At 39.2% G+C, this 25,691-nt stretch overlaps 1 protein-coding gene across 3 annotated transcripts in view; it reads left to right on the top strand.

Moving 5' to 3' along the window:
• FIG4 (FIG4 phosphoinositide 5-phosphatase) overlaps nucleotides 1–25,691 on the top strand; it is a 130,483-nt gene that overhangs the window by 57,751 nt on the left and 47,041 nt on the right. For all 3 annotated transcript variants that reach the window (XR_014248192.1, XR_014248193.1, XM_082404734.1), the window contains exons 14-17: nucleotides 1,239–1,387; nucleotides 2,378–2,544; nucleotides 13,212–13,350; nucleotides 25,505–25,563. Coding sequence is in view for 1 of the 3 variants with exons in the window: in XM_082404734.1 (XP_082260860.1) it covers nucleotides 1,239–1,387; nucleotides 2,378–2,544; nucleotides 13,212–13,350; nucleotides 25,505–25,563 (514 nt within the window). In the remaining 2 variants the exon portion in view is untranslated. The remainder of the gene's footprint in view (nucleotides 1–1,238; nucleotides 1,388–2,377; nucleotides 2,545–13,211; nucleotides 13,351–25,504; nucleotides 25,564–25,691) is intronic.

Below are 25,691 nucleotides of genomic sequence, written 5' to 3'. Positions count from 1 at the left end.
TCATTTGAGAATGAGGTTTTTTTTTTAATATGTTTATTTATTTATTTTTGGCTGCGTTGGGTCTTCGTTGCTGCGTGCTGGTTTTTTCTAGTGGCAGTGAGCAGGGGCTATGCTTCGTTGTGGTGCACGGGCTTCTCATTGCGGTGGCTTCCCTTGTTGTGGAGCACGGGCTCTAGGCGTGTGGGCTTCAGTAGTTGTGACACGTGGGCTTCAGTAGTTGTGGCTTGCAGGCTCTAAGAGCGCGGGCTCAGTAATTGTGGCGCACGGGCTTAGTTGCTCTGCGGCATGTGGGATCTTCCTGGACCAGGGCTCGAAGCCGTGTCCCATGCACTGGCAGGCAGATTCTTAACCACTGCGCCACCAGGGAAGTCCTGAGAATGAGTTTTAAAAGCCTTACTGCTAGTGTTTAACTCTTGCAAAGGATGTGTAGCTGAAATAATAATCGCCCACAGATTTTTTCTATATAGTATAAATTTTGTTATTGGAAATAGAAACATAAACAGAAATGTGAGAAGAATAAATTAGAAAGACTTTGGAAAATGAGCCAAATACAACAATATATATATTAATTATGCTTTAAGAATGTGGGCTTCCCTGGTGGCGCAGTGGTTGAGAATTTGCCTGCCAATGCAGGGGACACGGGTTCGAGCCCTGGTCTGGGAAGATCCCACATGCCGCGGAGCAACTGGGCCCGTGAGCCACAACTACTGAGCCTGCACGTCTGGAGCCTGTGCTCCGCAACAAGAGAGGCCGTGATAGTGAGAGGCCCGCGCACCGTGATGAAGAGTGGCCCCCACTCGCCACAACTAGAGAAAGCCCTCACACAGAAACGAAGACCCCACACAGCTAAAAATAATAAATAAATAAATTAAAAAAAAAAAAAAGAATGAAATGGCCTCACCCACTGAATATTTTAGTTTGTACAGTAAAGGAGATAGATCAGGGAAAAAAGCACATATTTTACTAATTGATACATGTGGGAAATGTTAGCTATTTTTATCTTGTTAAACTCAAGAAAATAATTCAAATATAGACTAGAGGGTGCAACGATGCTGTTGCAGCAGTATTAAGTGAACAGCAAATATAACCTTTTATAATGAAAAAAACGTTCTTCATTATTTGTTCAGGAATAATACCCTGCATACAGCTATCTTCTACTGCTTAAAGAAATCTAAAGTAGGATGGAGGTAGTTTTGGTGACTGAATAATGAATGACAGTTCAAGGTGTTTCTCTTTAGACTGGTGTTCTTCGAACCAACTGTGTGGACTGTTTGGATCGCACCAACACAGCACAGTTTATGGTGGGGAAATGTGCGCTGGCTTATCAGCTGTATTCCTTGGGCTTAATTGACAAACCGAATCTACAATTTGATACAGATGCAGTTAGGTAAGCCTTATTTTCTGCCTTTCGAATGCTGTTAATGACAGAAAGCAAACCTGATTAATAAGGACTTTTATGAACTTGTTTCTCCTTTCAGCTTCTCAAAAACTATGTTGTTAAAAGACATTACTCAAATTAATTTGGTAATATATATTTCTGTTAAAGCCTTGTGTATTGCTACCATGGTTTTTATTTTCCTATTTGTGTTAATTATCAATAAACATTTTGTACTTTAGATAAATCCAAACTAGTGGGTTTCTTAAAAAACAAAGCCAGACTGCATTAGGAAAAAAAAAGTAGTAAGCCTTCATATATTTTGAATTAAACATAAAAGACAGATAAAAGATTGATTCTTCAGTAAGGAATACTGTTTCTTCACTGTCCGTTGGGTCCTGACATTGCATGAAGTACCATTTCTTGAAAATGCAGTGATCGCTGTTATAGGTCCTCTGAGATAATCATAAAGGCTCTGTCAAAAAAAAGTGATGAGCTTACAAATGGCCAGGTCCTCAGATATCACTACATTAAAAAGTCTTTAACAGGCACTTGAAGAAACATAAGTTTCAAACGTGTATTTCTAGGAAAGAATATGGTTTGTTTGTGACAAGAGCATGTCCTTTTTCCCAAAGGCAATTCAGAGAGAACAGAAATTTCTGTCGTGGGAGGTAAATTGATTTGGCAGGCTGCAGAAAGTTAGGATTCTTTTAATAGAGTTAAAACCACCTTGGTCTGGCTTTGGTGGGTTATACTTTTGGTGCCCCTGCTTTTTTTTTTTTTTTTATAGCATTTTCTTTGACTTTGTTGCTTATTAGACCATTACTATAAAATATAATATATTTTGCATGTGCATATATCTTCAAGATGTTGAAGGGTCTACTTGAAAAGAAAGGCTTAGAGGAATTCATAAAGTAAAATACTTGTTTTGAGTCCACAGCTAAGTGAATACGTGTGTAATACTTTGGGTGAAATTCTTTAGTGTTTGTGTGTTTTGCTTAGGTTATTTGAGGAACTCTATGAAGATCATGGGGATACCCTGTCCCTTCAGTATGGTGGTTCCCAACTTGTTCATCGTGTAAAAACCTACAGAAAGATAGCGCCGTGGACCCAGCACTCAAAAGACATCATGCAGACCCTGTCTAGATACTACAGCAATGCTTTTTCAGGTAATTCTGGAGTAATATGCATTTCTAAGACTTATCCTGATGTGCATTTTTCTCTTATACTTTTTTTTTTTAAGCTAACTGGATAAGTAAAGTCAAAATTAAATATTTTATAAGTTTAAATAAAACAGTCTGTCACTTAGGAGGTACTCAGTAAATATTTGTTCAGTAAATGAATGAATAAACTTTGTATTTTACATAGGGCACTTTGGCCACCCATAATTAGAGCTTTTACGTACTTGAGAATATTTGATTCCTTGGCTTCTGCCTCGTTCTGAATTTCTGCTTGCAAGACATAGATAAATTTGTTCAAGAGTGTTGAGTAATTATTTCAAATAGAGTTCATCATTTTAACAATTGTCTAAGAATGTAAATATCACTGATTCTTTTAAATGTCAGCTCGAAATGAGTTGTAACATTAACACTGAATTTTACTCGTTTCTTATTTTATGACTTGGGAATACTAAAAGAAACAGGTGGTTAAAATGGCACTTTTCCTGTCTCCATTCTGATGGGATTTCCAAAACAATAGATATCACAGACCAAAGTGATTGTGAGACAGATCCCACGCACAGAATTTATAAAGGAGGTGCTCAGGCTGATTCCATGAGTCTTGGACTCTTGAACCAGATCAAAGATAAAAACGTTTACAGAATGTGGGGAAGAGATTGGTAAAGAGAGTCTTTGGAGTGCACTGTTGCCATGCAGTGACTGTCACCCACCCCTACTCCTTCACCTCCAGCCTAGAGAGAACTAGGACTTTGGACAAGCTTAATGTAGTGTTCTGTTGTTGGAGGGACCCCATGGAGCTGTTGGCTTTGGACTGCTGTGTAGCAAAGCTGAAGCAGAGGGACAGGCTGAGGAGAGGGCTGCCATGTTGGGAATGGCCTACCCTCCCAGAGTTGGTTAGGCCAAAGGATCCTTGAGTGTTTATAGGTGCCCAGAGGTAGGCCTCATGGGGGAGAGTGCTGGCATGGTGTTGGCATAGGTCCTGGCCAGAGGGACCGTAGCAGCAGGAACCAGGGAAGTGATCACTGGATTCCTAAGGAAGGAGTAGCAAGAAAATGCCTGATGTGAAAAGATACATGTGCTCACACCAAGGGAACTGCAGGAGAGTCCCCAGTGTTGGGAACCTCAGAAGAGTGCGTGAAAATATCCATAAAAGATTCAGCTTTCAACATTTCCTATGCCCAGAGAGAATGCAAAGGCTAAACTACTACTAACAGTTTGGTATACTACTGTTCAAGCGTATTAGTTTTCTGTGCTATCTAACAAATTACTAAAAAGTTAGCAGCTTAAAACAACATGTATTCATTATCTCATGATTTCTCTGGGTCAGAATTCCAAGCACAGTTTAGCTGGGTTCTCTGCACAGGGTCTCACAAAGCTATAGTCAAGATGTCAGTCAGGCTGTGGTCTCATCTGGAGGCCTGATTCAGGAAGGATCCACTTCCCTGCTCATGTGTTTGTTGGTGGAATTCAGTTCCTTGCAGTTCCATGTGGACTTGTTCCTTGTAGGACTCATAGCGACTTGCGTCTTCATAGCTGGCATGGGGAAGACGGTCTCTAGAATAAGTCTGCTAGCAAGACAGAGTCTTATATAACATAATGTAATCATTGGAGTGACATGCCATCACTTTGCCATATCTCGTTGCTCAGAAGCAAATCATTGGTCCCACCCACACACAAGCAAAATCTGTATCAGTTTCCTAAGGCTGTTGTAACAAAATAATACAAACTAGATGACTTAAAACAATAGAAACTTATCTCACAGTTGGGGGTAGAAGTTCAATGTCAAGTTGTCAGCAGAGCCAAGTTCACTCTGAAACCCATAGGAGAATGCTTCTTCCTAGATGCTGATATTTTGCCAGCAGTCCTTGGTGTTCCTTGGCTTGCAACTGCAGCACTTCAATCTCTGCTTCCATTGTCACATGGCCTTCTTCCTTTGTGTGTCTAGGTCTGTGTCACATTTCCCTCTTTCTGTAGGGACACCAGTCATATTGGGTTAGGGTCTACCCTAATTCAGTATAACATCATCTTGACTTGATTATGTCTGCAAAGACCCTATTTTCAAATAAGATTACATTAATGGGTATTGGGGTTTAGGGCTTCAATATATTTTTTTAGGGAGACACAATTCACTACACAGCACAGATTATGACACTAAGGCAGGAACAGCAGGAAGTGGGGAGCATGGGGGTCACTTTGGAGTCCACCACATCAAGTTAGACCATCCCTATTTACACACTATGGAGGGGTCGGAAACTGGTTGGCAGCCTGGCGGGTGTGGGAGGGACATGCAGGACAGACCTAGAGGTCCTGGGTGGTCTGGCCCCACCTACCTTGCCATCCTGCCTTTCACGCCATTCCCATCCCCCATCACTGCTCTCCAGACACACGGACCTTCTCACTGTTTCCCGAGTAAGTTAGGCTTCTTCTGCCACAGGCTCTTGCTCCACCCACTGGAACACATGACTGCAGTATTTTGAGCTTTAGAGCTCACTCTCCTTTCACTTCCTCAAGGAAGGTACTCAGTTTCTGTTCTTGTAACATTCTCTACCTTTGTAGCACTTGGCACAATTGCACTTAAATTGTTAACTGTGCTATTAGTCGTGTTGTGTGTCCCCCCAGCCCCTACCGTGACACCCAAGAGCTCCGTGAGCATCTCGTTCACTATGGTGTCCCTAATGCCTTGCTCATGGCACAAGAACTATTTATGGAATGAATTAATAAATGCATGAGTTAATTCATTCCCTGTGTCCTCCCCAACTTACCCTTTTCCCTGAATTAAAAAATTGACAGGACTAAGTATGTCAACCTAATAACATGTAGCCTATCAGTAATGCTCTTAGGCTGCTCAGATCATGTCTTTCGAATTCACTGAGAATCATGCCCATTGAACAACTCTGGGTCAGCTCAATGTATAACATAAACCACAAAGCCACTATAGACTTTAAGAGTATTTAGATATTCCTCTGTATGCATGACTCTTGAGCTGGATTTAGGAACTTTACAATCAAAGAATATTAATCCAAACAAAAACTAAGAGTTAGGAAAGTCAGATTTAGAAATTCAAGCCAGTGGCATAACTTTAAATTCTAGATTTCTAAAGCAAAAATATTTAAGTATTCCCATCATCCTTTGTTATACCTACTGCTGTGGTTCTCAATGAAGATATTAATATTTATTGATGTATTCCAATTGGCTATAACATGTATTGCAAATAATTGATTATTATAAAAATAACACATGGTTTCACTTGTTCTTATAAATTAGAATGGTTTTAAGATGATCTCTCTGAAGGCATCTCACTGGCTATGCTTCATTGTTTTACTAGTTTCCTAGGGCTTCTGTAACAAAGTACAGCCACAAGCTGGGTGGCTTAAAACAACAGAAATTTATTGTTTCACAGTTCTGGAGGCTTGAAGTCAGAAATCAAGGTGTCAGCAGGGCTGTGCTCCCTCTGAAGTCTCCAGGGGAAGATCCTTACTTCTTAGCTTCTGGTGGTTTGCTGCTGATCCTTGGCTTGCAGCACTTTAAATTCTATCTCTGGTGTCACATGACATGCTCCCCCTCTTTTGTGTCTGTGGCGTTCTCCTCCCTGTGTGTGTGTGTCTCTTCTTATAAGGACACCAGTCGTACTGGATTACGGGCCCACCCCACTCCAGTGTGACTGTATCTTAACAGGATTATATCTGCAAAGACTTGATTTCCAAATAGAGTCATATTCACAGGTACTGGGGCTTAAGACCTCAACATATCTTTTGGGGGGGACACAGTTCAACTTGTAACAGTTGTGCAAGTTATGTGCCAACAAATACATGTACCTCTCGGTGTGTGTTATCATGAAAAAGGTTTAAAACTGCCCTGATGGAAAGGGTTGTCTACTTTTCTGCCCTCTCCTGTCATGGTTGTCCCTGAATTGGGAGTCATTATTGACACTTAAGGATCAAGTAATGTGGTTTTTTTTTTAAATAAATTTATTTGTTTTATTTATTTATTTTTGGCTGCATTGGGTCTTCGTTGCTGCGCGCGGGCTTTCTCTAGTTGCGGCGAGCGGGGGCTACTCTTCGTTGCAGTGCATGGGCTTCTCATTGTGGTGGCTTCTCTTGTTGCGGAGCACGGGCTCTAGGCATGTGGGCTTCAGTAGTTGTGGCTCGCGGGCTCTAGAGCACAGACTCAGTAGTTGTGGCGCACAGGCTTAGTTGCTTCGCGGCACGTGGGATCTTCCCAGACCAGGGCTCGAGCCATGTCCACTGCATTGGCAGGCGGATTCCTAACCACTGTGCCACCAGGGTAGCCCAAGTAATGTGTTTTTCAATAAGATTAGAGCACAGAGAATGAATGTGTAGCTGTGCATGATTAAAAAAGAAAGGAGAACCATTAAAAGACAGAAGATGGTCATGAATAAGTAACATGCACGTGATGGAAAAGTAAAGCAAAATTATGCACAACTGAAAGAGGAACTATTATGAAAGGAATTATTTTATGAATAATGTGGCTAAAATAGACTTCTTTATTTTAAGAAGCATGGTGTCATTGGGGTGTACAACTTACTTTTAAGTTACAATGGATGTTATATAATGGTGATACAGTAATAGAACCATTTTCTTTAAAGCACTCAAGATAACTTTGTAAAAGTTAATCTCCTCATGTTATGCCTCTGGGGTAGGCAGGAAGGTACTTGAAATTAGGTTGTTAGGAATTTTATCCTTGGTTCATATAGACAGATTGATGCTATGTGCGTCACCCACCTGACTCCCTTTCACGCTCATTTTAATAAAACCTGTTCTTGAGGCTTCACATATTACCATCTTCTGGGGTTTGTCTCTAAGAAATGTCCTTTGGTTTCTAATATAACTGGCTACGTAAGCAGTTATAGGACGCCAACAAGGAAAGAATAGGTACCTAGGTACTCCCTTTGGATATTAGGAAGAACTTTGTAATTATAATTCACTGAAGGACCCTGTCAAGCTCTTTCTAATTTTTTTTTTTTTACATTTATATTTGGGTAAGCCTGACTTTTTATTTCCTGAAGCTTGCTGAACTGAAATCCTATTATAAGAAAAAAATAAAAAGATAAGACACCTGCAACGGTTAATAATAGACCAGCTGTATATATATACACACACATATATATACATACATACATGCACACATGTGTAATTTAAATGTGTGAATGTGTGTGTATTCATGCATGGAGGGGAGTCATATTCTCAAATAGAGATGTAAAAAAAAAAAAAAAAAAAGCTCATGGGGTAAAGACTTCAAGGCTCACCATGCGTGGAATGCAGTGATTACAGAAAACAGTGTCGAGATGGCATCACCAGCATCATGGTAGTGCCGTGAGGTAGTAGAGCAGCGTCTTTCCCTTTCTGCCCACCCCTGAAAGAGGGACATGCAAAGGAGCATCTGAGCACATTTTTGTTTATCAAGAATACTGAGCTAGCCTTCTAAGGTCATCCTTCTCACAGCAGGTTTAGAGTGAGTAAGCTATAGTTGGCCATAGCAGAAAGAAGACAGTTGGAAAATGTTATGTTTTAATAACATTTGAAATCACATTAATAAAACTCTGGCTAAAACCCAGCTGTCCACCTGTTCTGCAACCAAAGCAGTTAAACGTGGCAAGAGAAAAAGTTGGAATTATGACCCTCAGTTAAAACTGACTGCAGTTCTCTGAAGGATACTCAAAACAGCCTGAGAGTCCTGCTCAATTTCCCTGGTATGTTCATTCTTTCACTCTCCAAAGTGACCATTCATACCTTGTCCTCTCTCCCTAAACCACTCTCAGCTGGTATCTTTGCTTCATTCTTCATTGAGAAAATAAGTCATTGGGGGGGAACGCCTCCTTCTTAGCACCAAATGCAGAGCCTGTCCTTATCTGCACCCACTGTTTCTACCTCATATCGTACAGCTCACTGCCATATATGTCAGTTGCTCCCCTCTGCTGCCTCATTTCCATTAGCATAAAAGCACACCTTATGTTCTTCGTCTAACCTTTCCTCCTGTCCTTAATTCCACACCCACCACTAGCTAAAGTCCTATTTCTCTGCTCTCCTAAAGCAAAACCTCTTGAAAGAGTTATCTGCACACCTGTTTCCTCTCGCATATCCTGTTCTCTCCACCTGCCTCACTGGGCCTCTGCCCTGTCATGCCAGCGAACCTGTGCTTGTCAAAATCACCAACAATCCCCCATTGCCAAATCCAGTGATTCCTTTCCTGTCTTTATCTTACTCAGGCTTTCAGCAGCTTGTATCACAGTTGAGCACTCCCTCTTTCTTGAAACTCACCTCTGTGCTGTCTCACTCAGTCTCCCTGGTGACTTCTCCTGCCCTATTTCTAAACCTTCCTCTTCTCCTTCTATACTTTCACCTTTGGGGCATCTTACCCAGCTTTTAAGTACCATGCATTTGACACTCAAATTTATATCTCTTCCCTTGGCTCCTCCACTGAACTCCAGACTTATTTATCTACATGCCTACCTAGCAGGCATTTCCTCCAGAATATTGTGGTAGTTTTCTATAGGGGCTGTAACAAATTATCACAGACTTAGTGGCTTAAAACAACACCTGTTTGTTATCTCACAGTGCCTGTGGGTCAGAAGTCTGGGCACAACATTACTCAGCTGTGTTTGCTGCTTAGGGTCTCACCCGGCTGAAGTCAAAATGAAAGCAATGAAGTCAGATGAAATCAAAAGTCAGATGAAATCAAAATGAAGTCAGAATGTGGATGCTGATCCGGAGGCCTCCAAGGCTCCTTCAGGTTATTGGCAGAATCCCAGGCGGTTCTAGGGCAGATGTCCCTGTGGCTGGGGCTCATTCTTGGTTTCGAAAGTCTCCTTGGCTTATGGCCCACTCCATCTTCAAAGCCAGCAATGGTGCATAAACCCTTGTGCTTCGAATCTCTCTGCCTTCCTCCTCTGCCTTTAAAGGATTCCTGTGATTACAGTGGGCCCACCCAGATAAGACAAGATAATTTCCCTATCTTGAAGTCAGTGATTAGTAATTTCAGTTACATCTGCAAAGTCCCTTTTGCCATGTAATGTAAAATATTCATGGGAAACTAGGGAGGAAAGGTCATGGGGCCAAGTTTCTTCCTACCACAGATATCTAAGAAGAATCTCAAACTGATCATTTCTGAGACAGGAACTCTTGACTCTGCCCCAGACCTGTTTCTCTACTTGTTTTGTTTTTTGTTTTGTTTTCCACCTCAGCTCCCGCTGTTCAGTTCAGAATCCTAGGAATCATCCTTGATTTCTTTATTCTTATCCTCCCCCATTTCATCTCTCAGCAGATCTTGTTGGCTCTAGCTCCAAAATATATCCCAGATCCTTCTGCTGTGTTTCATCCTTACTGCTGCCAGGCTGGTGTGGACAGCTGTTGGCTCTCATCTAAACACCTGCAGTGGCTCCTGATTCCTCCCTTTCTGCTCTTGCCCTTCACAGCAGCCAGAGTGATCTTTTCAAGACTTAGATCTTATCACTCCCCTCTCAGAAAACCCTTACAGGGCTTCTGATTGCACTTAAAAATCACACTCTTTACCGTGACCTACTAGGCTTTGTGTGCTCTGCCTCGGCTGTCCCTAGTCCTGCTCTTTCCTTTGCTCCCTGCCCTCCAGCCCCCCGGCCTTCGTGCTGTTCCTGGAGCTGCCCAGCCTCTACCTACTTCCCTGACCACCCGACCTAAGTGTCCCTCTCCTTTCTCATCACTCTCTCGTCACTCTTTTTTTTTTCATAGAACTTACATCCTCTGGAAGTACCTTGTACATTATTTACTTGTATATTATTTTTGTTTCCCACTGTGGGACATAAGCTCCACGAGAGCCAGAAATCAGTCTTGTATAGACTGTATCCCTAGTGTGGGACATAGTAGGCTCTTGGATAAATGAATGAATGGTGTATTTTTTTAATTATGAAGGTAATATATGTTAATTATAAGAAGTATAGAATAACTCACAAATCATGTAATCCTCACCTTTCAGAGATAGCAACTTGTTCATATTTAGCAGAACGTGACCCTTCTAGTTTTACTATACAGGTACTGTATATCTGTTTTTGCCCTTTTAGATAATGTGAGTAATCTTTATGACCCTAAATATTCTTTTACAACATGATTTTTGGTAGCCTTGTAGCAGTCTGTCCTTTAGAAGCACCATAGTGAGGTAATTTGTTTTTAGTGTGCATTTAGGTTCCTTTTAAACAAACGTCTTTGAACATACACCTTTTTTGCATATTTTTTATCTTATGAAAATTTCAGAAGCATATTTATTAGGTCAGAGTATAGATATTTTCAGGACCTTTTAAAAATATATATATTGCCAAATAGCCTTACCAAAAGGATATAGCAGTCAAGTCCCCCTCAGCAGAGTATAGGAGAGCCCATTTTGAAAAATATTTGCCAGCTTGAAAGGTAGAAGATGATATATTGTTTTCAGTTTGCATTTGTTTAATAACTAGTAAAGTTGAGTTTATGTATGTTCATTGTCTACTTGTTTCTTTTAAAAATTGCATGTTTTTCTGTGAGGGTGTTGATCTTTGTTCTTCTTACATCTAATTGGTATTTATTTCAACGTACAGTGTGAGGTAGGGATCTAATGTCACTATCTACTCCCCCACAATTGTTAAACAGTACTGTTTATTGAATAGTGTCCCTTTCCATTACTGATTTCAGAGGCCACTTTATCATGAACTTAATTTAATATTAGGTCAACAAATATTCTAGTTTCCAAGTTAAAATTCTTGGCTAATTAAAAAGAATTGTTATATTCAAGCCTGACCTATTTAAATACATTGCATAATAAAACTGTTTAGTGTTTAACCTGTTTGGATGGAGTTTGAAAGGTGCATATTCTTTTTTCCTTTAGAGCATGATTGATTACAAAAGTAGATAGTCGTTTTGCCCTCTTGTTATCTCCAACTGCAGAGAACCTACCTGTTTTAAGCTTTTGTCTGTGTCCAAACTACTGCTGTCTTCCAGAAGGTGATAGCCTTATTTGCAGTCAAAAGTAGCCAGGAAGATGCTCAGGCTCATTAGGGCTGGCCTTAGATTCCAAGCTTAGTAGGTGACCATAAATACTATGGATATATTTTAAGTTATAATAACAGCAGGACATTCAAGAAGTCTCCATTATGATCCTTTGAAGGAATATCCTTTATTTGGTTATGTTTTTCAATCTTACATTTTATCATACTTGCTAAAAATTAAAGGAAGCCACTAGTAAGCTTAATAAGGGATAAAAGAAACTCCTTGAAAACATGGCTGAAAAATGGAAAGCTTCTTTAGATAGTATTAAGATATTTTGGGGTACTGCATAGTATGAATTATTGTGCCATTAAGGCCATTCAAGAAGCATAAAGAATATAATTGCTATAAAAGCAGTATGTTTACTTTCGTATTGTGTTAAGAGGGTGAAAATTGGGGCAGTAATGCCTGTATCATTTAGTACTTGGATGTTTTCTCTCAACAAATGGAAAAAAGGCTCCAAATATATTCATCATATAAACACATCCCTTTTATATATTACTTTTAGCCTAAAAGGTAAGTGCTGTTTTAATGGAATGCTTCCTGTCAAAATATATAACTGGAATACATGTTTGATGTACCGTATTTCATTTATGCTTCTGCCAAAATGACCAAATAGCCCAATGAGAACAATATTGCTTATTTCAGATTTTTCTGTGTTTCACTATAGCTGCTGGAAGGAAATTGATTTTATGATAATGTTATCCTGTTTCAAAAGCAGTCATTTCTATTGTGCTGTCTTTTTGGTTCTGTGCTCATTTTCAGAAAGAGGTTATTTATATTGTGGAAGCCTGCCCCAGACTTGAATATACAAGGGATCAGAGATGAGGATGGAAAGAAGGAAATGAGGGGAAGGAATGAAGGATGCTGGAGAGGGGACAGTGCAGAATGGGAAGGATGGCTCGTGAGGCTGCTTCAGTGCTTATCAGCATTTTCACCAAAATATAATTGGGAAAAAGAAGAGGAGATACAGCATATATATATGTAGTCAATTTTATTAGTTCATAGCATATTTTGAAAAGGTAATTTTGGAGTGGTTGAATGGTTAGAATGAGGCTGTTTTCCATGTGCTCACTCTGCCTTCATTATCAAACACAGCGGTAGGAGACAGAAAATGTAAACATTGTCTCTGCTAAAGAAATGGAGAATGTCTTTTCATGGATTAAAAGCAGAAACTTGGAAGCTGACTTGTTCAAGGTTGTGCAACAGAATATGGGTAGAAGTTGGGTCACTTTATTTGTCTCTGACATCTCTACTTGTCTTTGCAATAAAGTGAAGATGTCCTTTGTTTCAGGTAAACTAACATACAGTGAGAATGTTTTCTAAAAATACAATCACTAAGGTACTATGGCAGTTCTTAAAGATTTTTAAGAGTCTCTCAAAATTCAAGAAGCAGTTTATGTTCACCATCCTCTGTGTTATGAGAGGTACAGAGTAAAAGGGAAACATTTTGAAGCAAGATTTTCATTCTCAAAATCTTGGCTGTTTTAGATTTTGTGTATGTGTGTGACTTTTGAAGTATAAATGCTATTATTTTCGGAGGTATGTTCTATGAAATCACAGTTGTACCATTATCCTCCTAAGAGAACATTCTCCTGAGTTGTTTATGTCAGTAATGGATTTCCTGAAATACATATTTTTGCTTTTTAGATGCTGATAGACAAGATTCCATTAATCTCTTCCTGGGAGTTTTCCATCCCACTGAAGGGAAACCTCATCTCTGGGAACTCCCGACAGACTTTTATTTGCATCATAAAAATACCATGAGACTTTTACCAACAAGAAGAAGGTACTTTTTTTTCCTAGTCTACTATGTAAACTCAGATTCGATGTTATTATGAATGTGAGATAGTTTTCTTTTTGAGAAATGGTCATATAGGCTAAAGAAGTCAGTCTTGCTACATGTTTGCCATGAGGAATTTAGTATTGTTGATGTCCTGATAGTAGGTTTGGGAAATCATCATTAACAAAGACAGTTGTATGGCATTTTCCATAAGATACAAAGTTTCAGAACTTAACCATTGAATGTAAGTTGACGCTACACTCGAGCAAACCATTAACATCATTTTCGACTGCTTCATACAAATGTGGAATGATAAAGAACTCAGCATTTCAGGAGTCAGTCTTTGGTTTTTAAGTGTGGTGTACTAAGCAGCCTCACTTTGGAATTCCAACGTTCTTTCCTCCAAGAAGCACAAGGAACTCCTGGTGACACTAGGGAGGACAGGAAACTAGAGCGGTGGTGCTAGCGGCAGATACCACTCCCACCCCCCCTACTGCTCAGTCTGAGCTTTCTAGAGTCATTCACCGGTATCGGTTATTTTGATGACAGTTAAATTGGTAGTAATAGTCCCCAAAGAAATGAACTGTTCCCCTGAGGTGTTTTGACAGGACGCCCTGTAACCCAGGCCTCAGGGTCGGGTAGAATTGGAGTCTCTGCAGTGGTGTGACCTTGAACTAGTTATTTAACCTCTCTAAGCCTCCTTTGCCTCATGTACAAAAAGTAAATGACAGGACACACATCACAAAGTCATTGTGAGGATTTAATTAGAGGACTCTTTAGCATTTTTCATTGAAGAGTCATGTACTAATAATGGGCAACATTTTTCACATATGAGGTTGGAGCCTGGTGCCTTCTGTTCAAAGGCCTGTGATGTCAAGTTTGCTCCCAATGCTCTCCTCTCACAGGATCAGTGTGATACAGCCCTTGTTTTGTGCAGCGATGCCTCTCGAGCACTTCAGGGGTCATTGCCGGTCTGGGCTAATTGTGTGGACAGACCACAAACAGCTGGTGAATCAGCAAGTGCTGATGTTACAGCTGTTACCAAATTCTGTGTTACTTCAGGAGTATTTAAAATATTAAGAAAACGTCAGAGTTTATATGTTTCTCAGCTTTGTTCTTTTTTTTTTATTTTTTTAATGAGAGCCTCTGGGAACTACAATTTTGTCTTTTTTTTTTTTAATTAATTTATTTATTTATTATTTATGGCTGTGTTGGGTCTTCGTTTCTGTGCGAGGGCTTTCTCTAGTTGCGGCAAGTGGGGGCCACTCTTCATCGCGGTGCGCGGGCCTCTCATTATCGCGGCCTCTCTTGTTGCGGAGCACAGGTTCCAGACGCGCAGGCTCAGTAATTGTGGCTCACGGGCCTAGTTGCTCCGCGGCATGTGGGATCTTCCCAGACCAGGGCTCGAACCTGTGTCCCCTGCATTGGCAGACAGATTTTCAACCACTGTGCCACCAGGGAAGCCCTCAGCTTTGTTCTTTTAAGTACATATATTATTAGAATAGCCAGCTTAATACTTGAGCTTACTTTCCCTATAAATGAAGCAGTGCTGGTTTTTCCACTACATTTAAGATTAATAAATGATTGCTGTGAATTTTTGCTGACAAAAAATCTGGAGCTAATTATGTTTATTTGATGAGAGATAAGTGTAAATACCTATATTTAGCTTTGTTGATACAGCTGACTATGGGTAAATGTGGTTGACTTTCTTTCTTTTTTTTTTTTTTTTTGTTTGTTTATACTGCAGGTTCTTATTAGGCATCAATTTTATACACATCAGTGTATACATGTCAATCCCAATCGCCCAATTCAGCACACCACCATCCCCACCCCACTGCAGTTTTCCCCCCTTGGTGTCCATATGTCCATTCTCTACATCTGTGTCTCAACTTCTGCCCTGCAAACCGGCTCATCTGTACCATTTTTCTAGGTTCCACACACATGCATTAATATACGATATTTGTTTTTCTCTTTCTGACTTACTTCACTCTGTATGACAGTCTCTAGATCCATCCACTTCTCAACAAATGACTCAATTTCGTTCCTTTTTATGGCTGAGTAATATTCCGTTGTATATATGTACCACATCTTCTTTATCCATTCATCTGTTGATGGGCATTTAGGTTGCTTCCATGACCTGGCTATTGTAAATAGTGCTGCAATGAACATTCGGGTGCATGTGTCTTTTTGAATTACGGTTTTCTCTGGGTATATGCCCAGTAGTGGGATTGCTGGGTCATATGGTAATTCTATTTTTAGTTTTTTAAGGAACCTCCATATTGTTCTCCATAGTGGCTGTATCAATTTACATTCCCACCAACAGCGCAAGAGGGTTCCCTTTTCTCCACACCCTCTCCAGCATTTGTTGTTTGTAGATTTTCTGATGATGCCCATTCTAACAGGAGTGAGGTGATACCTCATTGTAGTTTTGATTTGCATTTCTCTAATAATTAGTGATGTTGAGCATCTTTTCATGTGCTTCGTGGCCGTCTGTATGTCTTCTTTGGAGAAATGTCTATTTAGGTCTTCTGCCCATTTTTGGATTGGGGTGTTTGTTTCTTTAATATTGAGCTGAATGAGCTGTTTATATATTTTGGAGATTAATCCTTTGTCCGTTGATTCCTTTGCAAATATTTTCTCCCATTCTGAGGGTTGCCTTTTCATCTTGTTTATGGTTTCCTTTGCTGTGCAAAAGCTTTGAAGTTTCATTAGGTCCCATTTGTTTATTTTTGTTTTTATTTCCATTACTCTAGGAGGTGGATCAAAAAAGATCTTGCTGTGATTTATGTCAAAGAGTGTTCTTCCTATGTTTTCCTCTAAGAGTTTTATAGTGTCCAGTCTTATATTTAGGTCTCTAATCCATTTTGAGTTTATTTTTGTGTATGGTGTTAGGGAGTATTCTAATTTCATTCTTTTACATGTAGCTGTCCAGTTTTCCCAGCACCACTTATTGAAGAGACTGTCTTTTCTCCATTGTATATCCTTGCCTCCTTTGTCATAGATTAGTTGACCATAGGTGCGTGGGTTAATCTCTGGGCTTTCTATCTTGTTCCATTGATCTGTGTTTCTGTTTTTGTGCCAGTACCATATTGTCTTGATTACTGTAGCTTTGTAGTATAGTCTGAAGTCAGGGAGTCTGATTCCTCCAGCTCCATTTTTTTGCCTCAAGACTGCTTTGGCTATTCGGGGTCTTTTGTGTCTCCATACAAATTTTAAGATGATTTGTTCTAGCTCCGTAAAAAATGCCAGTGGTAATTTGATAGGGATTGCATTGAATCTGTAGATTGCTTTGGGTAGTATAGTCATTTTCACAATGTTGATTCTTCCAATCCAAGAACATGGTATATCTCTCCATCTGTTGGTATCATCTTTAATTTCTTTCATCAGTGTCTTATAGTTTTCTGCATACAGGTCTTTTGTCTCCCTAGGTAGGTTTATTCCTAGGTATTTTATTCGTTTTGTTGCAATGGTAAATGGGAGTGTTTCCATAATTTCTCTTTCAGATTTTTCATCATTAGTGTATAGGAGTGCGAGAGATTTCTGTGCATTAATTTTGTATCCTGCAACTTTACCATATGCATTAATTAGCTCTAGCAGTTTTCTGGTGGCAGTTTTAGGATTCTCTATGTATAGTATCATGTCATCCGCAAACAGTGACAGTTTTACTTCTTCTTTTCCAATTTGTATTCCTTTTATTTCTTTTTCTTCTCTGATTGCCGTGGCTAGGACTTCCAGAACTATGTTGAATAATAGTGGTGAGAGTGGGCAACCTTGTCTTGTTCCTGATCTTTGAGGAAATGCTTTCAGTTTTTCACCATTGAGAATGATGTTTGCTGTGGGTTTGTCATATATGGCCTTTATTATGTTGAGGTAGGTTCCCTCTATGCCCACTTTCTGGAGAGTTTTTATCAGAAATGGGTGTTGAATTTTGTCAAAAGCTTTTTCTGCATCTATTGAGATGATCATATGGTTTTTATTCTTCAGTTTATTAATATGGTGTATTACATTGATTGATTTGCGTATATTGAAGAATCCTTGCATCCCTGGGATAAATCCCACTTGATCGTGGTGTATGATCCTTTTAATGTGTTGTTGGATTCTGTTTGCTAGTATTTTGTTGAGGATTTTTGCATCTATATTCATCAGTGATATTGGTCTGTAATTTTCTTTTTTTGTAGTGTCTTTGTCTGGTTTTGGTATCAGGGTGATGGTGGCCTCATAGAATGAGTTTGGGAGTGTTCCTTCCTCTGCAATATTTTGGAAGAGTTTGAGAAGGATAGGTGTTAGCTCTTCTCTAAATGTTTGATAGAATTCACCTGTGAAGCCATCTGGTGCTGGACTTTTGTTTGTTGGAAGATTTTTAATCACAGTTTCAATTTCATTACTTGTGATTGGTCTGTTCATATTTTCTGTTTCTTCCTGGTTCAGTCTTGGAAGGTTATATACCTTTCTAAAAATTTGTCCATTTCTTCCAGGTTGTCCATTTTATTGGCATAAAGTTGCTTGTAGTAGTCTCTTAGGATGCTTTGTATTTCTGCGGTGTCTGTTGTAACTTCTCCTTTTTCATTTCTGATTTTATTGATTTGAGTCCTCTCCCTCTTTTTCTTGATGAGTCTGGCTAATGGCTTATCAATTTTGTTTATCTTCTCAAAGAACCAACTTTTAGTTTTATTGATCTTTGCTATTGTTTTCTTTGTTTCTATTTCATTTATTTCTGCTCTGATCTTTATGATTTCTTTCCTTCTGCTAACTTTGGGTTTTGTTTGTTCTTCTTTCTCTAATTTCTTTAGGTGTAAGGTTATATTGTTTACTTGAGATTTTTCTTGTTTCTTTAGGTAGGCTTGTATAGCTATAAACTTCCCTCTTAGAACTGCTTTTGCTGCATCCCATAGGTTTTGGGTCATCGTGTTTTCATTGTCACTTGTCTCTAGGTATTTTTTTATTTCCTCTTTGATTTCTTCAGTGATCTCTTGGTTATTTAGTAACGTATTGTTTAGCCTCCATGTGTTTGTCTTTTTTACGTTTTTTTCCCTGTAATTCATTTCTAATCTCATAGCATTGTGGTCAGAAAAGATGCTTGATATGATTTCAATTTTCTTAAATTTACTGAGGCTTGATTTGTGACCCAAGATGTGATCTATCCTGGAGAATGTTCCATGCGCACTTGAGAAGAACGTGTAATCTGCTGTTTTTGGATGGAATGTCATATATATCAATTAAATCTATCTGGTCTATTGTGTCATTTAAAGCTTCTGTTTCCTTATTTATTTTCATTTTGGATGATCTGTCCATTGGTGTAAGTGAGGTGTTAAAGTCCCCCACTATGATTGTGTTACTGTCAATTTCCTCTTTTATAGCTGTTAGCAGTTGCCTTATGTATTGAGGTGCTCCTATGTTGGGTGCATATATATTTATAATTGTTATATCTTCTTCTTGGATTGATCCCTTGATCATTATGTAGTGTCCTTCCTTGTCGCTTGTAACATTCTTTATTTTAAAGTCTATTTTATCTGATATGAGTATAGCTACTCCAGCTTTCTTTTGATTTCCATTTGCATGGAATATCTTTTTCCATCCCCTCACTTTCAGTCTGTATGTGTCCCTAGGTCTAAAGTGGGTCTCTTGTAGACAGCATATATATGGGTCTTGTTTTTGTATCCATTCAGCCAGTCTATGTCTTTTGGTTGGGGCATTTAATCCATTCACGTTTAAGGTAATTATCGATATGTATGTTCCTATGACCATTTTCTTAATTGTTTTGGGTTTGTTTTTGTAGGTCCTTTTCTTCTCTTGTGTTTCCCACTTAGAGAAGTTCCTTTAGCATTTGTTGTAGAGCTGGTTTGGTGGTGCTGAATTCTCTTAGCTTTTGCTTGTCTGTAAAGCTTTTGATTTCTCCATCAAATCTAAATGAGATCCTTGCCGGGTAGAGTAATCTTGGTTGTAGGTTCTTCCCTTTCATCACTTTAAGTATATCATGCCACTCCCTTCTGGCTTATAGAGTTTCTGCTGAGAAATCAGCTGTTAAACTTATGGGAGTTCCCTTGTATGTTATTTGTCGTTTTTCCCTTGCTGCTTGCAATAATTTTTCCTTGTCTTTAATTTTTGCCACCTTGATTACTATGTGTCTCGGCGTGTTTCTCCTTGGGTTTATCCTGTATGGGACTCTCTGCGCTTCCTGGACTTGGGTGGCTATTTCCTTTCCCATGTTGGGGAAGTTTTCAACTATAATCTCTTCAAATATTTTCTCTGGTCCTTTCTCTCTCTCTTCTCCTTCTGGGACCCCTATAATGCGAATGTTGTTGCGTTTAATGTTGTCCCAGAGGTCTCTTAGGCTGTCTTCATTTCTTTTCATTCTTTTTTCTTTAGTGTGTTGCGCAGCAGTGAATTCTACCATTCTGTCTTCCAGGTCACTTATCCGTTCTTCTGCCTCAGTTATTCTGCTATTGATTCCTTCTAGTGTAGTTTTCATTTCAGTTATTGTATTGGTCATCTTTGTTTGTTTGTTCTTTAATTCTTCTAGGTCTTTGTTAATCATTTCTTGCATCTTCTCAATCTTTGCCTCCATTCTTATTCTGAGCTCCTGGATCATCTTCACTATCATTATTCTGAATTCTTTTTCTGGAAGGTTGCCTATCTCCACTTCATTTAGTTGTTTTTCTGGGGTTTTTTCTTGTTCCTTCATCTGGTACATAGCCCTCTGCCTTTTCATCTTGTCTATCTTTCTGTAACTGTGGTTTTTGGTCCACAGGCTGTAGGATTGTAGTTTTTCTTGCTTCTGCTGTCTGTCCTCTGGTGGTTGAGGCTATCTAAGAGGCTTGATGGGAGGCTCTGGTGGTGAGTAGAGCTGAGTGTTGCTGTCTGTGGTTGACTTTCTAAAACTTTATATTAACTTAAAGTATTGAAGCTATTAAGATACAACTTGGGAACAAACAAAACTCGATTTTCTGTTGCTGAAATTAGCTAGTAAATTACAAGCGTAAGTTAAAACCACCTGCTTACCTTGAGTTACATAAATGAGGCAGGCAGTGTTGGCGCTTATTTGTGGGAATAAAAGGAAGCTGATGTTACATTCCCATTTAAAAAAAAAAAGAAACAAGTGCAGAGAGGATGTGTCTTGACTGAGATTATTCAGCTGGTTAGATGGTACAGCAAGAATCAGCTAGAAGTCTCCCACTGAAAATAAACTTTTATCAAAGTAGATACTATGTCTCTCGCAGTTGACTTGGTCTCCTGGTTTGTTTGTTTGTTTTTTCTTTAGAATGTCAAAATTCCAAAAATTGGTTTTTGGCATCAACAATTGATACGCCTCATCCACACTACTTATAAAGACTGTCAGATAAATTTCAGTGCCTTATTTTCGACCTTCTAGTGTCACCACCTATACCAGTTATTTTGATGACAGTTAAATCAGTATTATAATTCTCAGAAAGAATGAACAGTTTAGCCAGAGGCAGTAACCAGACAGGAGCATGGACATCAGGGTGGAGCTGAGTTGGAATTTCTGCAAGTGTGTTACCTTACATCTGGAAAACTTGTTTTCTAAACATCTGGAAAACTTGTTTTCCCAACTGTAAAATGGAGATGACCATACACACCTCACAGGTCATTTTGAGGATTAAATGAGAAAATGGGTGAGAAGTACCTGGTACTGGGTCTGACACACAATCAACACAGTCCTGAAGCAGCCAGGCTCTGGAGAGACTGCCTGCAGTTAATACCTGTGTGACCAGAGGCAAGTCACATAACTGGTCCAGTTCTCAGTTTCCACATCGGTAAAATAGAGATAATGATAGTGTCTGATGTGTAGGTTTTTCTGAAAATCAGATGAGATCATATAAATCCTTACCACATAGTAAGTCCAACAGATGTTTGTATTGTTATTATTTTTTAAAGGGATTACATTCCCTAGTTGTAACATTTATTAAAAATCATATAGGATGGCCATAAAATCTAGAAACTTAGATAATATTATTTTATCACTTATTATAACATAATATCAATGAACACTTTATGTATTTGCTTGTGTTTCCAAACTTGGTGACCATCATGTATTTTATACTGTGTTTACCAATGATTTATTCTGAAATAACATTTTTATTGAATGATAAGGGAAGGGGGAATAAACCTAGCTCTGCCTAAAGTTTGTCCAAACCAGTCCTCTTGAGGTAACTACTTTTGTGACTCAAAACCCCATGTTTATTGATCTGTTCAAAACCACTGATTGAAGCTTTGTTCTGAAATAGGTTAATGTGTCATATATCATCTCAGATGCCATTTATTGAATGAATGTTGATAATGTCACCAAGATATTTTTAGACATTAAGCATTAATTATCTCATTGACTCAGAGTTGGGAGGTTTCCTGGCTCTATTCTCTGTCTGATATGTGAGTTCCCTCTGTATTCCCAGACTATGCTTGTCTGGCCCTTGTTTGTCAACCGGGGCATGTCTGGTTGAGAGGTAGTTGTTTTCGGACAGTTCACTTACACGATTCTTCCTCATATCATGCCGATATCTGCTTCTCTATAACTTTACCTACTAATCTTAGTTCAACCCCTGAGACCTTGAGAACACAATTTCCTCATCCACTTGATAGTCTTTTAAATAGATAAAGACAAGTTCACACGTTCTCAAAATCTCTTCTTCTCCAGGTTAAATATAGCTCCACTTTCTTAGCTGTTTCTCCTATACTGTAGTTTTAAGTCTGTTTAGCATTCGGGAGGCTCTCTTCTGTATTCCAGCCTGTGTCAGTGCTCTTTTTAAACTCTGGTATCCAGACCTGGGTCCAATAGTAGTCAGAGTTAGGTCTGATTTGTGCCAACTGTTGTGGGGCCATTGGTACCATTATTCCCCTTGTCCTGGATAATCTATTTTTTAATCATTAAGTGTAAGGTTACATTAACTATTTTCAGTAATGCCATTGTAATGTTAATTCCTTGGGCTTCCTATCCATTGGGACTCCCAAGTCTTTTTAACATGTCCTACTGCCATGCCTTGTCTATGCCATCTTGTCATGCTTGTACATGCTTTGCCTGCTTCCAAAAAAAGTATGTAAATATATATCCTTTTTATTAACTCTTTCCTCGAGTTTTGTAGCTTCTTCAGAATTAATCAGCTGGCCATCTTGATCCTACAAGTCCTTGATGACATAGGGTAAGTCCTTGAATAGAATAGGGTAGATGGCAGAGCCCTGTGGGATACCATCCCACAACTCCTTCCACCTTAACATTGTTTTGTGATGTTTGGTTGGAATCATTTAAACAGCTGTAACTTACTATGCTGTCAACACTTGACTATCCTGTCATCCTGCTCACATTTCTCTATATTGTTCACATGTATCAATTGCTTTGCTCAAGTCCATATATATTATTTCAGAGGGCTCCCAAGTTTACTAGGGGAAGTAAAGAGTATTTTAAAATCTTCCTAACCTTTCTATGTGAGCCAGTGGAATTGAACACTCTTAATACTGGGGACTGAAAAAGAGAAAAGAAGCTGACTTACTAGGTATTTATGCAGAGGAGGAAGTGGCACCAACCTGCACTCTCCTGTCCTCTGATACCTGGTCCCAAAGCAGATTTCTGTCCCAGTGCATGTGCTCTTCCCCTGAGTGAATGTGCCTGGTGGGTCGGGTGATGAAGGTCCCCCAGTCCTGGGCTCAGTCCTCTTAGGTGCTCTCCTCTTCCATCCATCTCAGCCCAGCTTCCCCAGGGCAGGTGTTTCTTTGGGCTTCTTTGCTTGAGACCCACTCAGAAGAGTTGGACCTTTATTATTTGTTTGTTTATGGCCTCACCATGCAGCATGCAGGATCTTAGTTCCCTGACCAGGGATTGAACCTGTGCCCCCTGCAGTGGAAGCGTGGAGTCTTAACCACTGGGCCGCCAGGGAAGTCCCAGAGTTGGACTTTTAAAAAAGTATTGTTAAGTTGCTTTATCTTGCTTAGGGAGATACAGTTTAGTAATATTAATAAAAAATTTATGGCCTGGTCTCAAAGCACTAATACTAAAAAAAAGCACTAATTAGGATGATCCTCTTAATTCTTTTTCTCCACATGGTACATTCTGAGTTAAAACACGTTCTTTATAATGTTGACTTCTTTTTCCTAAGTAAGCTCATTGTGTGCACCATTTTTTTGGAAATTACTTAATGCAAGCTGATACCTTCTCTTGCTCACATGCGAGTTCTCTCTCTCTCTCTCTGACACACACACACACACACACACACACACACACACACACACACACACACACACACACACACACACACACACACACACACACACGTCTTTTTCATTCCCCTGATCTGATAGTCTGAATAGCCTGGTGTGGCTTGTTTTCGTGAATATATGTGGATTCATAGAAGCCACTGGTCATCTTTTTAGGTTACTCACAGTACGTCTCTAGAAAATATTTGTTTCGTTATCTCGCCTGCACTGACATCACACTTATTGCTGTACAGTTTTTGGAATCTTTCACCCTCTAACTTTTGAACATCAAGACTGCATTTGCCCATTCCCATTGTCAGTTCTGTTCTTCACTGTTCCTTAAAAGATTATTGATCTCAACTGTACCAGGACACTTGAGTGCTCTTAGAGATGTTCTACTGCTTCCTTCCACCTCTTGGGCTGTGCACAGTTCCTTCTTATCTTGTGTATTTCTCTTTTGAGCATGAAACTTACTATGCCTGGTGAAGATGGAAACAATACTGGAATTAAGTAGCTCTACACCCTCTGTCATTATTTTCAACATGGCATTTCTAACACATAGAGCAGTACTTGATACACAGTAGGTGCTTAATAAATGTTGAAAGACTGAATGAATTCTCTGTGAGCAGCAGACTTACCTCTTTTCTCTTCTTTTCATGCTTTTAAAGCCTTGCTATTCAAAAAGTCTAAGGACCAGCCCCTTTGGCATCACTGGGAGCTTGTCATAAATGCAGAATCTCAGGCCCCACCTACTGAATCAGAATCTGCCTTTTCACAGGATCTCCAAGTGATTTTTGTGTATACACTGATTTTGAGAAGCAGTGCTCTAAAGCGTAACTTCAGTCTCAAGCAAAACTTTAGGAGTCTTTCCTGTTACCATAGTACTACCCACCCTACCCCCACAGTTCACTAGGCTTCCTGGTTCTTTTGTTGGTCATCCATGGTCATGTATCTGCTTGCCATCTCTAGGAGAGTTCCCTACGTTGCCTATTTCCTTTAGATACTCCCCATTCATCATAATTGGGGTTATTCAAGGTCTTAATGTCAACATTTTATTTTTAGAAAGCCTTTCATTTATTTTAAATGATCTTTTAGCATTTTTGGCTGTAGGCTCTTTTTTTCTGAACCTTTTGAAAATCTGTTTTTTTTTTTAATTTGATATCCCATTTTACATCATTCCCCTTCCTAGCTCTCATTAACTTTGATATAGCATTTTCCTCGTAAATATCCATTTCATCAGAATTTGATTTAGAATTAAATTCAGTGTTCAGAGAAAAGGCAGTTCAGGATTCTTTCAGGTTCTCTGAATTTTCTAGCAGAAATCCAGATGATTGAAATTCCCAGCCTTACTCTGACTGGCCTCTATAATCAAGTAGTGAATGTTTACAGTTAAAGATTAACAGGGGCTATACTATTTTTTAAGGAAATTTGTTCTTTAGGATTATCCATTTACTTAATGATTTTGCTGAACTGTTTAACCATGTACACAGACCCAGACACATAGAGCAGAGTAGAAAAAGTAATCTAACTTTCAGGTAACTACACGCAGGAGAATCCTACTTGTAGGACTTGGGTCACAGTCCCCCTGCTCACCGGCTGGCAGGGTAATAAAGTAGGCACAGTAAACAGCAGCTCCTAGAGTCTGGCTCAGTATACCCGAATCATTTTTAGCTAAAAGTAGGTAACATCACAGCACCTTGACACTCAGACATGTACATGGCATTTTTTGTAGATCTGTGATGTAGTTGAAACAAGAAGGGTTTGGGAAAGGAATGAACATGTTGAAGACCTACTGTGCCAAAAGCTTAACAGCCATGTTTTTAAAAGAAAAAAATTAACTTTGAAGTACGGGACAGCATCTTACTCTACACCATACACCCTTTTATCCAGTGAATTGTAGAAAATTTACATTTACATTTGGGCCATCTTATCCCTTTTTTTTTTTTTTTTTTTTTAATAGTTATACTTACTGGTGGACACCAGAGGTAATAAAACATTTACCACTGCCTTATGATGAAGGTAGGTATACTGTTTCTCTTTTAGTTTTTATACTAATATATTTTGGAATTATTCTTAAATGAGCTTGACGCATTCAATTCTTTGCATATAATATTTTATTAGAAAGAAATGAATGACTACTCGGTGTT

Source organism: Balaenoptera borealis, assembly GCF_965194805.1.
Source record: "Balaenoptera borealis genome assembly, chromosome: 9".
NCBI lineage: Eukaryota > Metazoa > Chordata > Mammalia > Artiodactyla > Balaenopteridae > Balaenoptera > Balaenoptera borealis.
The sequence above is the reverse complement of the archived record's forward strand: the minus strand, read 5'-3'. Positions and strand labels throughout refer to the sequence as shown.